The sequence below is a fragment of the Fringilla coelebs genome (assembly GCF_963513975.1).
Source record: "Fringilla coelebs genome assembly, chromosome: 1".
Taxonomy (NCBI): Eukaryota; Metazoa; Chordata; class Aves; order Passeriformes; family Fringillidae; genus Fringilla; species Fringilla coelebs.
The window spans coordinates 99,867,329-99,880,027 of record NC_140028.1 but is presented as its reverse complement, the minus strand read 5'-3'; the positions used below and the strand labels follow the sequence as shown (position 1 = coordinate 99,880,027).

The window sequence follows — 12,699 nt, the reverse complement described above, 5'->3', positions numbered from 1 at the left end:
TGAGGGCACGGTTTGTGTCAGGAAGGAAGGCAGCAGTAATCATCTGACCACTTGAGTAAAAGGCAACAGAATCCCACCACCATTGCTCTGTGGCCTTAAACAACAGCAATGCAAAAAGTCAAAGCTTCAAAAGTCAGTGCCCTTGAAGGGGCTTTCTCCTTGCTCCAAGGAAGAGACTAGAGTTACCCAGCAGGTAGGTGCCTTGCCACACACTGGAATTTCCTTCAATGGATCAGTTATCTAAAGCAATCTGGGGTGAATTAGGCTGCTAAATTAACACCCAGGTAAACTTGCTAGGAGCAGGTCCTGGAGAGGGGTTTAGTATATCAACCTTCACAAGCCATCAAACAGGTGATGGACCTAATTTCAGATTTAAAGGATGATTTTGGAGTTGGAGGCTGACCAGGTATAGGCAGCTAATTCTGAGAAGGTGAGGAAAGAGGATAAGAGGGCATCCTCTGCCTTCTAGCGGGGTACTCCTCTGAGACCAGACCCTCCCCTGGCTGAGGTGGAGCAGAGAACTCAGTCCCATCCCCTTCTCATTTCCAGAGGATGTGATAACCACAGTTGTGAGTTACCGTGAGTGAGCCTCACTTTTTCCTGTGGAAGGTGTTTGATTTTAAATACTCATCAGGTCTTAATTCTTCCATGTCCCAGGCAAGAACCCTAATGAGAGACTGAGAATCAGTTTCTTCTGGCTTCCTGTCAGGGGGAAAGGAAAGGTTGCACCTGGTTTGAGCTTCAGTGGACGGTGTCAGAGTGCACCTGACACCTAAGTAATCTTGAAGTTCTAACCCTTTCAAAGCAGGGAGACCCTGAATTAAAGTTTTGAAAGACTTGATGGTGCTCAACAGCTGGCCATTACTACCCAGTCCTTCTCTGCATTCGATCATGCAGTGGCTTGGTGCAGGAAAAAAAGTTTTACTATGCTTTAGTATCTTAAATTGAGGCAGACAGCAAATTCCTGGATACCCATCGCCCCCTGCCAGCAGACTTGTGCTTTCCCAAGACAGGGATGAGGTGCAGTAGGACTGCCTGCCCACAGGGAGCAGCTTGAGATACGAAGAACTAATCATCTGTTTAATACGGGGCCTGATGATTAACTAGAATTCCTCATTCCTATTGATACAAGAAATTTACAATTCCACCTCCAGAAAATTCAGACTTGTCATACACATTATCTGTGGCTTACTTTTGTCGGAGCCTTAAGCAATGCTGTTTCTCTGCCTTGTTCTGTGAAAGAAAAGCCTGCAGCCTGTGTTGGAAAATGGCTCTTTAGGACTCCATATACTGCCAAAGCCCAAGCCACTGCAATTCTTGCTAGGTTGTGCCACAAGGGGAGCAGAGAAAATTTCTAGATGGATATGTGCTGGCCAGAAAGCCGTGTAGTGGTACTTCACAGACAACAAAGAGATTTCTTCTACAGGGGGGCTTTCTTCTTGGGATCTGGAAAGAGATGGCTGGGGTTATGGCAAACCTTTGGATAGCAGAAGATTGTGAGAAGGATTGGTTTGATAGGACCACCTGAGCAAATACTTCTCATCCCATCAGAAGTGGGGGAGGATTTACTGTATTCTGCTGGGTTCTTGCAAGAGATGTATTTATAGGCTCTTCACGCAAAGAGTAACTGAGAAATAAGCTCTTTTTTAGCTGTTGTCTGCTCTAGTTTTTCACGTCTGTGTGAAGGACAGGAGCCAAGTATCTTGTCTCATAGGAGATTTTAGTTGTGTCAAAGCAGACAGGACTCTAATCTGAGCAAATACTGTTTTGTCTCAGTTGTTACAACCCTTAGAAAAAAATTACCTGACAGCCCTTTTCCTTTGTTTTCTGCTTACATTTTCTAATGTAAGGGCTGTGTGATTTACCAAGTACCTGGATAACTATGTCTCTAGTGCTTTCTTTAGTACCAGTAGCAGTGATTTTACTCTTAAGTACGGATGTGCACTGAGGTCACAGCTCCATTCATCTATGAAGCAGCTGTATTTATTATAATAAACTTATCTATTCATACTTATCAGACCTCTGTTTGACAAGGCACTGTTATTGCAAATGCTGAGAGATCACCTTTGCTATTTATAAGAAGATAAATGCTTTTGGGTGCTGAGAACCTGTAACTGCAGGTGGCTGTGGTGGAATTGTTACAGCTGAAAATTAGGCCAAGGAGGCACAAATGACCCTAAGAGCAAGGGTGGAATGCAGGTGTTCCCTAGAGCCAAGACCTTGCCTGTCTTAATGCTCCTCAAGCACTTTAGTGAATGTGGTGGAAGGATGTGGCCTCTGTGTTGCAGCATCTTTCTGCAGGGAGATTAAAGTGCTTTGGGACGCAGTGACAGATGCTTGGGTGGGACTCCTGAGTGCAGAGCTGGACTCTCTGTTTCGATTTCCATGTTCTGTACCTGTAGCATTGGTGCACAGATAGAGCATAGATTCCTTGGGATAACCCCTCCGTTGTGCGGGGGTCTTCCCCATGTCTGCAGCCTGCAGTCTGTGTCTTTCCTGAGACAGCAGTACAGGCAATGGGTTTGCTTTGAAGGCTGCTTTTTATGGAAGGATGGAAGTGCACTTATGAAATGTCTGAAATGAATAAAAGTCTCAGTAAACTTGGTAGAAAAAGATCTCTTTCTCAATTGCATAGTACACCTTCAGTTGATCTTCTCCATTTTTTGTCTGTCAGGTCTAAGTCTCGTGGCAGTGTACCTCAGTGACATCACTCCTCACTGATAGCACAGCCATGACTCAGAGCTTCATCAGAATTGTTTCTGCTAGTCACTTTGTGGTGATTGCCTGCTTTTTCTTTTTATTTCAAGCCTTATTTGTTTTTTTCTCTGTTCCTGACAGCTGAGTTGCAAGCAGATTAGATTATTTTATTTTTAAAACTTCCTTTTTTCTAGAACAAGTAAATGTGTGTGCACACTTCAGCTGTCATCTTTTCCATGGGAGCAGACCTGAACCTTCTGACTTTGAGGGCTCAGCATTGAATCTGCCTGGAGATGACCCAGCCTCAGCAGTTCATCCCTTGCGGTTCTTATGAAGACTCCTTCTGGTCTTTTGCCTGTGCCAATACTAGGGCTGCATCTGGCACTTTCTTAGCTTCATCTAATGTTACTACCAACCCCCAAAATGTTTCCTTTGTGTTCTTAGCTTTGGTCTACTGCTGTATTTTCATTTTCACCATTCCCTGGATGCCTTCAGTTTTCTTGCTCCCACTCAAAACTGCCAGTGCTTCTTGTGTTTCAATGAATTCCAATTTGCATCATAGAATTTACAGATATGAGCAGCAATCATTTAACCTATGACTGGTATGCAGCCTTTTTTTGGAATTCATGTCAGGCTTGTTTTCAGAACAAGATGAGGTTAGAGATGATGCAGTTCACTGTATTTGGTTGTTGATGTGGAGCTGGGGTTTTATTCCACCCACTCATCCTCTGTCTCTGTGTCTACAGTAGGGTTTCTGCCACTACTTGTGCATTGACAATTTATGTTTTGTTTTCACTCTTCCAAAGTATATTACTAATCAAACATCTTAAATGCTAAATCAGGTTTTGGCCCATATCATGCAGAAAAAAACCTAAGAAAGCTTCAATTTCAAAGATGTGGTGGTGGTAGGGAATGCAGCTCTTCACTGCAGCAGCTCTGCTAGGAAGGGAACTGTTCAACTGTGTAGATGCAGGGATAATTTGAGAAGAGCTATTGGGCCAAATCATTGAGCACCTATTATCCACAGAACACATGCAAGTAAAGAGTTGGTTTGTAAGGTTTGGGTCATACCATATACCTTTATGAGAAACTATGTTTTGCTTGTCCATAAAGGAAGGAAGTTCATTGCCATGATGAAGTGTAAACCCAGAGAAAAGACATATCCCTGTGACCTGACATGCTGTGTAACTTTGATCTGTGACACAGCAGTTCCTTGGTGTGCCACCAGTGCAAGACACTGGATGTGCACATACAGCCCTTTTATTCCACTGAATTACAAATGGAAATATGTACCTTCTAAATCATAAACCCCATTGCACACAGTTTTTGAAAGAGAGACCGTATTCTTGGTGAAGTTGCAGATTAGCAAAGCAACTAATTATGGCTTATCCTGTGTCAGAGGTTAACTTTGGATCCATGAAATGAACATTACCCTAGGGAAATGCAGTTCTTGGGATCATCGTTGATCTGTGAAACAGGGAAATTGACTTCAGAAGTGTCTTCTGGAGGTAGGTTCAGTCCACTTCTGATTGTTAGTAAGAGTCATTCTGCTTCAACTGGCATTAGGCACACTGGTCCTTCCTTGTAAAGCAAAGCCAAAGTATGGGTTCAGTTTAAAGAAAATGCATACCATTCAATAAATATATGTGCATGTGCTTAATTATGTTTTTTTTAATGAACCAGATCTTAATTCTGCTGTGACTTGCCATCAGGCAGTGAGAGATAGTACATCAAAGACTATCAAATACTTACGCTTGCATGTTACTCCATTAATAAGCTGATTTTGTTGTTGACTTTTGCCAGCTAATAAATATGGCTTTTGTAAGTAAGTTAATTGTCATGTAATTGGGATGAATATTGTCAGGAGTTGTGTTGTTTTTCCACAGTGCATAGAATCAAGAACAAGAGATCAGCAGAGCTTTTGCTGTAGCCTGATGGCAGTATCAGCAAATAGAATATTCACTCTTCCAGTCCTTTTTGGTGCTGCTGTCAAGTGGGGGGAGTACAGACAGCAGGTTGGCATCATCCTTGATTCCATGCTCCTACGTATGGGTGCATGTGTCCATTCTCACAGGCACACAGAATAAAGCACCTGTTTGGTTTTATGGGTAAAAAGGGACAAGGTTACCCGTGTCAGATCTCAAAGGGTTGTGAGGGTTGTAGTACTGGTTTCCTTTCACAGATCCACCCAGCAAATGCAGTGGTCAGCCTGGGGTGAGCTGGCTGAGCTTGCTGGCTTTTACAGTAGGAAAGCTTACTGACTGCCAAGAACTGGAGCCATGATGAGAGACCCTCCATCCTTTGCATCACTGTTTTCAACAATTTGAAAGTTCAGTCACCTGAAACTTCTCTTGATGGCCTGTTTGTTTGTCAGTCAGTGGTCTCAGGAGCTTCATAAATATTCAGCAATGTAGCCTTTCTGCCTTCAAGCTGGTGCTTTAGCCTTCCTTTGCAGGAATAAAAACTAAGCCTTTGAGACTTTAAAAATGGTGCTGACTCATAACCTGAATAACTTAAAGATAAAAAACAGATTGAGGCACTAAATTCCTCTACAGATGCTCCTTTAATTTTGGTGGTTTGAATGACCATAATTATGTATTTTAAAATAGCTATTTCTCATCTTTTCTGGCTCTGGAGAAAACAGGTGCAAAATAAGCAAGGCAAGGGTGGCCATGGGGGAGGTGTGTGTGCAGTCTCTGTGACCTCTCTGTTTAAGATTTATTACAGGTGAAGCTCCTGGGGCTCTGGGAAATGGTGCCTCCACTCCCCATCCTGTGTGTGGTCAGATGTAGGTGTCTGGACTGACAGAGCCAGTGTGTGGAGGCAGAGATAAAGACTGCTCACATTCCTAAAATACTTCTTTTTATTTTTGTCCTAATGGACTCAAGAAGGGTTTCTAGATTTATGGGCTCAGTTTCTTCTCTGCTTTTCTGGCCCAACAAAATCCTTGCTGTGCAGCATCAGCCAAGGGGGCAAGTACCCATCCCCATGGATGAAGGGCTCCAACCAAAGCACGCTGAAGAGCAAAGGGGTGCCTTGAGCACTGGTGTAAGAGAAGACAGCAGCTCCCAGCCCATTTTGTAAGGAACCTGAATTTGTCCTTGACTTCAGCATATGTCTTGAAAGCTCCTTTTGGGTTGAACCACTGTGGAAACATGGAGGAATACTTAATTTCTTGGTCCCAAGAGGACTGAAGTTAATGCTGACTTGCTAAGTCTTGTTAGTAGTTATGTGAGGTTTGGGAGCTTTGAGTATGAGCAGTTGTCAGGGTTTTGGGAAGCTTTAAAGAAGAAAAAATGCAGATGGGTCACCTTCATGTTCAAGGGCAGCAAAGTGGGTGTTTTCTGTTTTGGCATGGGCAATTTCCTTGGCCTGAGTCTCAGACTGGGTGCCTGAGTCTCTTAATGAACCTTGCCATCATGATCATGTCAGATCCTCCAGCTTGCCTGAATAAATCCTACTTATTTGTCATCAGAAGAGCATGTAACTGTTTTCACTTGCAAAACAACTGATTATGTATCCATGGAGCATCCTCCTCTGGCCCCAGTTAGAGGCTGAAGCCTATGTGACAATGTATTTTCTGAGTGCAGCCTTGTTAATTGAGCGTGTAAATGTGTAATTGTCTGTACAATTATTCAGTTGACATGGTTTTAGTTTGCATACAAATATGGGAGCACAGTCATGCAGTTGAGCAAACTGTCCAAGATCAGATGCTGAAATTAATATGTCCATTCTGCACACAGGTGTGAACACCCTTAAAAAGATCAATCCAGTTGTGGTCACCTCCTCTTTTCTTTTTGTAGGTGGATATGGTAATCTTATTGCTATATGCTTATTTTCATTCAAGTCTGAAACATACCGTGGATTCTGTGTTAACTTGGTCCTTTTCCCTGCTAAGTAGGTTTCATTGGTGTGGGAATAGGAGCTACCATGGGAATTGTACAGAGGTTGCCCTTAATGTATGTGCTTGCTCCTTGTGAAGTGGTACCTCGTGCTCACAATGACTGGGGATGCAATGCCTTTGAAAGTGTTCTGTGCATGTGAAATATTAATTTGAAGAGTGTGGAGTTTTTTTAGAGGAAAGGCTGCTTTAATAATGGGACTTGCTGGCAGTTGCAGTCCAGTGCAACTTCTGAGAAGAAAAAAAGTTGCAAATAATGGTACAATTAGAATTTTATCTGCACTCAGTGGTTTCTCTGCCTGGAAGGTGGTGATTTCAAAGAATGGGTGATCTGGCAGTTTCATTCTGGCAGTTGTTGTCTCTTCCTGTGAACAAAACTCCAAACATCTGTTGGGGATCTGCAGTATTCATTTACTGTGAAAGAAAACACGGTGATACTGCTTTTCTTTATAACTTGTTCCCTTTTTTGTATAGAATTGAACACCATATTCAGTCTTTTAGAGGTGGTTTGATAGGAAGTTAGTTTCAATAACATGGGAGAAGTTCCTGAATAGGGATAAAGCCGTGCTGTGCGTATGATTGGCAGCTTTATCCAGCCAAGGGTAGTCTGTTCTTAAAATAATGCTTTGGTTGGGGGTGTGAGTGGTGTCAGGGTTGGGGATGCCATTTTAATCTGAGTGACAGCCACTCAACAGCCCTGTCTCTTTATTTCTGTGCAGATGTCGCTCCTATGAGGATTGCTGTGGCTCAAGATGCTGTGTAAGAGCTCTCTCTATCCAGCGACTATGGTATTTTTGGTAGGTGCAGGGCATTTGGGAATTTTGTGTTTGCCCTCATCTTGTTGGTCAGACTTAAATCAGGATATTGCCAGCCCTGGTATTTTAAAGTACAGTAGGTGCAAGTATGTAGGAAGGTATGTGTGTACATAGAAATGCACAGATTTTGTTTCTTATAAAATTCTCCTGATGCAGTAAGAAAACACTGAAAAAGGAGGTAAATCATGTCAGGCTGACCCTTCCTGCTTCCTGCTTTGTACAAGCAGCGGTTCCACTTTTATCCAGAATTGCTGAATTCTTTATGCCTGTCCCAGCTACTACCAAACAGCAACATTCTTCCTGGTTTTTTTTGGGCACTCAGTTTTAAAACTGGATCCCATAAGCAGGATTGTGCTTTTAGGCAGGATTTAATATATTCCTGCCATCTGAATTGAGGCTTCAATTAAAAAGGAAGAGAAGTACATTTATGACTATGAGGATTTTGCTGGAGATGACAGCAAAGGAAAAGAAGGCAGAAAGACTGAGCTTGTGAAACCAGCAGCTCAGTAATCCGGATAAAGCTTAAACTAATCACTGTTATATGCATAATGAAAAAATAAGGTAAATTCCTTTTGAGTGGAATTTAAGAAAGCACCTGAATAAAACCTTTTCATTACAGTTGAGAGAAAGGAAAGACTCCCTAGAAAACCTTTTTTCAGGCACTTTAATGTGGAATTTGAAGATTGATTTTTTTAAAAAGCCTTCAAAACTGAAACAAATAAACAGTGAGAAACAGAAGCCTGATGTATACTATAATACAGAGATTTCCCAAAGCTGACTGTGGGATTTCAGTGTACAATCCTTACTGATATAAGTGAAGAGCTCTCTACCTCAATCCCTGGGGTGACGTCGTAAATCTCTGTTTTTCTGTTCAGAAAAAAATCCTTTGCAGGAACACTGCCAAAGGGAAATGTATAAATATTGGCTCAGGGAAAAAGAACCTCCTTCTGCTCTCATTTCTAATGTAGAAACAAGAACAGAGTTTGAACCTTTGCATGAAGCAACTCTTGCTGCCATTCTGTGCCACAATCTTCCTCTCAGCCACCTGGGAATTTTCCAGAGATAAGTATGGTGTGTAGGCTCGCCTCTGGCCAACTTCCTTGTCTTCCATAAAAGCACAGTTGTCATTGTCTTCCAGTAAAAGGCCATGAAACAAGATGGCAATTACAGGCAGAAGAACCATTCCAATTTAAAAGTGCTTTTATGAGTCACTAGAGTGTCTGGTAACTGATCAAAAAACACAGTGAAAGCTGCTGTCTAAAGACCAAAATCTGTGTGCCCTTGCTGCATGTTCCTGTTTCCACTGCACCAGGGCAAGGAAATGATGAGGACAGTTTAATTACATTGGAAAAGATGCTGAGAGGAGGAGAATGGTAGCTAAATAATGTCTTTTTTTAATGGAGAATGTAATATCCCATGTAGGAAGCACAAAGCAGAGTTTGTCGCCATCAGTGCTGAATGCTTCAGTCTTCTGGCTTGAGCTTAAGTGCCACCTACTGTATTTCCCATGGGAGATGAAATTAAAATGTTGACTTCAGTTAAGAATATCTGAGATTCTTCTTTTAATGGCAAATGCAGAATAGGATTCCTCTCTGTACTGCACAAACATCCTGAGCAGCCTAGCTGCTGTAAGCCTGGGGCCTGCATCCAAGAGGCACAGTTTGAAACTGTACGGACCTGGAATTTCAGTTTAGCATCCCAGCAGCCAAGGTCACCTGTGAACCTGAACTTTTGAAAAGTTCAAGTGTGTTTTACTTTTGGGTTACATGCCAGAGAACACTGACAATAGTACTAATCACTGAAGATATCCATAATGCATCCATAAGTGCTCCATGAGTGCTATCCCAAATGACAGACCTGCTCTCAAGAGGCAACCTGCTTGAGAAATCCTGCTAAAAGTTGTAGGCTGATGTATCCTCAGTGAACAGTCTGGATTTAAATGCTCCCTGAATGTGCAGGTTTTGACTTCCCTCTTCTTTTTGCCTAGGTTCCTATTGATGATGGGAGTTTTGTTTTGCTGTGGAGCCGGTTTCTTTATCCGAAGGCGGATGTACCCTCCTCCATTAGTTGAAGAACCTACTTTTAATGTGTCTTACACCAGACAACCAGTCAACACTGCATCAGGTCAGACACTGCTCATAACAAGTTTCACTGGTTCCTTACTTTGGCCAAGACACTAAAAAAGGGAGGGTTTTGAGCTTTTGCTTCACTGGTTTTTGGACGCTGTGTGATTTGTACAAGGGATTTGCACTGCACTCAAACGTGCATCCACCTCCTGCAGTGAGTGATGTCCTCAGCCTTTCCAACAGCATAATTCAGCTGCAGTGTACAGAAGGGGTTTTGAAACGCATGGGATGAGGGACATGACAGAAGTTTCAGTTCTCTTTTGGTTCCTAGTACCTTTACAGCTGTGTGTCCATGTGTGGAAGGAGGCTACAAGCTCTCCCTTTGCAGTGTAGATGAAATGATAGGTGCCCAAATTCAACAGTCACAGGAAGAAAGAGTATTTTAAATACAATTGATAACATCTGGCAGAGCTGAAGGAAAGCCTAGCATTTTCTTCCACAATCTGGCCATCTTGCAGGTGTTTTTGCCTTCAGTGTTTTGTCCTGCAGTCTTTCTGTGCCAAAGTGGTCTTTTGCCCCTTGTTAGTCTGACTGCTGTCTCTCTAGCAAATAATTACTGGCAGCATCAGGAGAGCCTACCTAGGGAGGGCTCCTCTGCCAAAATTGCTTTCTGAGTTTGTAATTTCTTCCTTTCTGGTAGCTAGTTCTGGTTGGGAACTCTCCTAGGCCTAAATGGTTAAAAAGATTACAGACACAAACTGACACTTCTTTGTTTAAATTCTAAGGGGTTTTTAGGGCTCCCATTCCGCATCTGTTTTTCTCCTTAACTGAACAGAGAGTATTTTGCAGCTGGGGGAGAGCCAGTCCAACTAGACTAACATTTTTAAGCCTGAAAAATAGCCTGGAGTTTATGTGAACAGGGATTGTCTTTGGATGAATTGATAAACACCAGATTTAAATTTTTAAATTTTACCCTTTCATGGTGCTTCATGGAACAATAATTGTGGGCAAATATCAAAAAAGCACAAGCTCTTTGATGACCTGATTATGGCAACTGCTTCCACACTCTTACTGTTACTTAAAAGCTTTGGGCTCTGAGCTAACCCCACAATTTTTTTTTATTTTTTATTTTTAGTTTTTCCACTGTTCTAGAAATATTTAGCAGCAAAAGCAATGAGAATTAATAATCAAGCAAGTTCCCATTTCCCAGTAATTAATCTTCTGGGTTTGGTACCAGTAGCCAATTCACTGTTGAGGTGGAGCCCTCAAAATGTGGCTCGTTGCCTGTCTCCTTCCTTGCCTGCAGAGACAGCAGCAGCATCATCTGCCATTCCAGCAGCATCTGCTGGGAGTGCTCTTCTGGAGCCTGACTGGGAGAATGGAAGGGGAAGATCTCTTAGAAGCTGTGGCATTATAGGAAACACAGACTGGCACCAAAAGAAGAAAACCTGTTGCTCAGCCATGACTTTTTTTTCCCAGTCCATCTTTACTTAAACAGAGAGAAAGAAAGAAAAAAAAGCTAACTTAGATGTTGAGATAGTCTGTGACTTCAGTTGCATTAAGTCATCTTCCACCACCCACTGTGATATCTGAGGAGGGTTACACACCAGCTTTGTTCTTATGGCAGCAATCTCTGTTACTCCTTATGTGTCACAGCCAAGGAATTTTGTGTTTGGCCATATATTTCCTTTCCTGGACGTCAGTTCCTAAATTATCTATGCGAAGCAATCCTGTCCCATTGTGCTTGCCAGCAGTAACTGACTGCAGCTTGGCTCTCGGCTTCATACGGGTTCACCTCTGAACTGTGGGAGGGAACTTATCCATCTGAGCTTCACTTATCAGCAGATCCAGGACACCACAAAATAATCTCTGAAGTCCTTTTGTAAGACTTGACACCTGAGTCAGGGCCACAGTAGGGACTCCTTTGTCCATCTGGGGTCCCACAACTCTCCTCTCTGCAGACAGAAAAGCTTTTCTGTCAGAGCAACCAAACAGGGCTTGCTGTTTTCCCTTTGAAATGGTAGTTGCTTGGGGCAGTGGTGCCCTTTGCTTCACTAAGTGATTTCTATTGGATGCAAAACTGAAGCTTTTTGGTAGTATCTGAAGAGGTGAATGCAGTCCTGCCAGCCTGCTTTTTTTCTGGAAGGCAGAAAGACTCCTTGTCTTTGCTCTGATGAACACTTTGAAAGACCTTGTCCGAGTATGCAGAGCACAGGCCCTGGGAGAGCACAACATGATGCCTCTGCTGTTGCTGACACCTTTTCTCTCCTTTTCTTTCTTTCAGGGTCACAACAACCTGGAGTGCCGTATTACACAGATCCAGGTGGACCTGTGATGAATCCCATGGCTATGGCTTTCCACGTCCAGCCCAATTCCCCGCAGGGAAACCCGGTTTACCCACCCCCACCTTCCTATTGCAACACACCGCCTCCCCCATACGAGCAGGTGGTGAAATCCTCCACATGAGGACTCTGGCTCTCTGACCTGACTGTGTGACAAGAAGGCGCAATTGCAAAATGACCAAGATGGAGGGCACCTGCCCTTTTGAACACTTGCTAATTCTCCAAGTCCTCTCTCCTTCCCTTCCCTGCACCTTTCCTCATTAAAGTTACTTGCAAAAGGGTGATTTTTAAATTTTTTTTCCTTTTTTTTTCTTTTTTTTTTTAGTAGAAGTGGATTTTTTTCTTTTTCTTCAAAATGAGAGAAGTTGTCTTTGTAATGCTTTTAATGGAAACCTATATTTAAAACTGTATGTCTTTCTCTTTATTTATTGTTTGTTTCAATCAAGGTTTTAATTGCGTCATGGCAGGTTACTGATAGCAGTTCTTGTGACCCCAGAGTGATGTGCAGCCTCCTAAGAGCCCACAGCAGAAATGCCCTCAGCTAAGGGAAACAACAGACCAAGAAGATAAAGGTAGAAGCAGCAGGGCAATGATTTTACCAGAAATTGTGACTACCATCTTTGGCTTTTACTCTTTTCTTTTACAGTTCAGTTCTGATGTATAACAGAAAGATGCTCTGATAAAATCACTGTGACTAGAGTACCAGTATTGGTTGAGTCGTGGCAGGGGCTCTGCCAAGTGCCCTAGAAAAGAGGGAGTTGTTACTTTAAATGGTGCATCCAGAATTAAGGACTGGGACTTGAGTGTTTCTTGCCCATCATGTGAACTTTGCCTGTGTGATCAGCATCTTGGCTCCCCTTGTTTTACCAGCACTGAGA

At 42.7% G+C, this 12,699-nt stretch overlaps 1 protein-coding gene across 1 annotated transcript in view; it reads left to right on the top strand.

Moving 5' to 3' along the window:
• Window positions 1-12,391, top strand: part of VOPP1 (VOPP1 WW domain binding protein) — a 62,532-nt gene extending 50,141 nt beyond the window's left edge. The window contains exons 3-5 of the mRNA XM_084203444.1: window positions 7,318-7,395; window positions 9,401-9,537; window positions 11,764-12,391. Coding sequence (XP_084059570.1) covers window positions 7,318-7,395; window positions 9,401-9,537; window positions 11,764-11,945 — 397 coding nt within the window. The 3' untranslated portion in view covers window positions 11,946-12,391. The remainder of the gene's footprint in view (window positions 1-7,317; window positions 7,396-9,400; window positions 9,538-11,763) is intronic.
• Window positions 12,392-12,699: the final 308 nt, after the last annotated feature.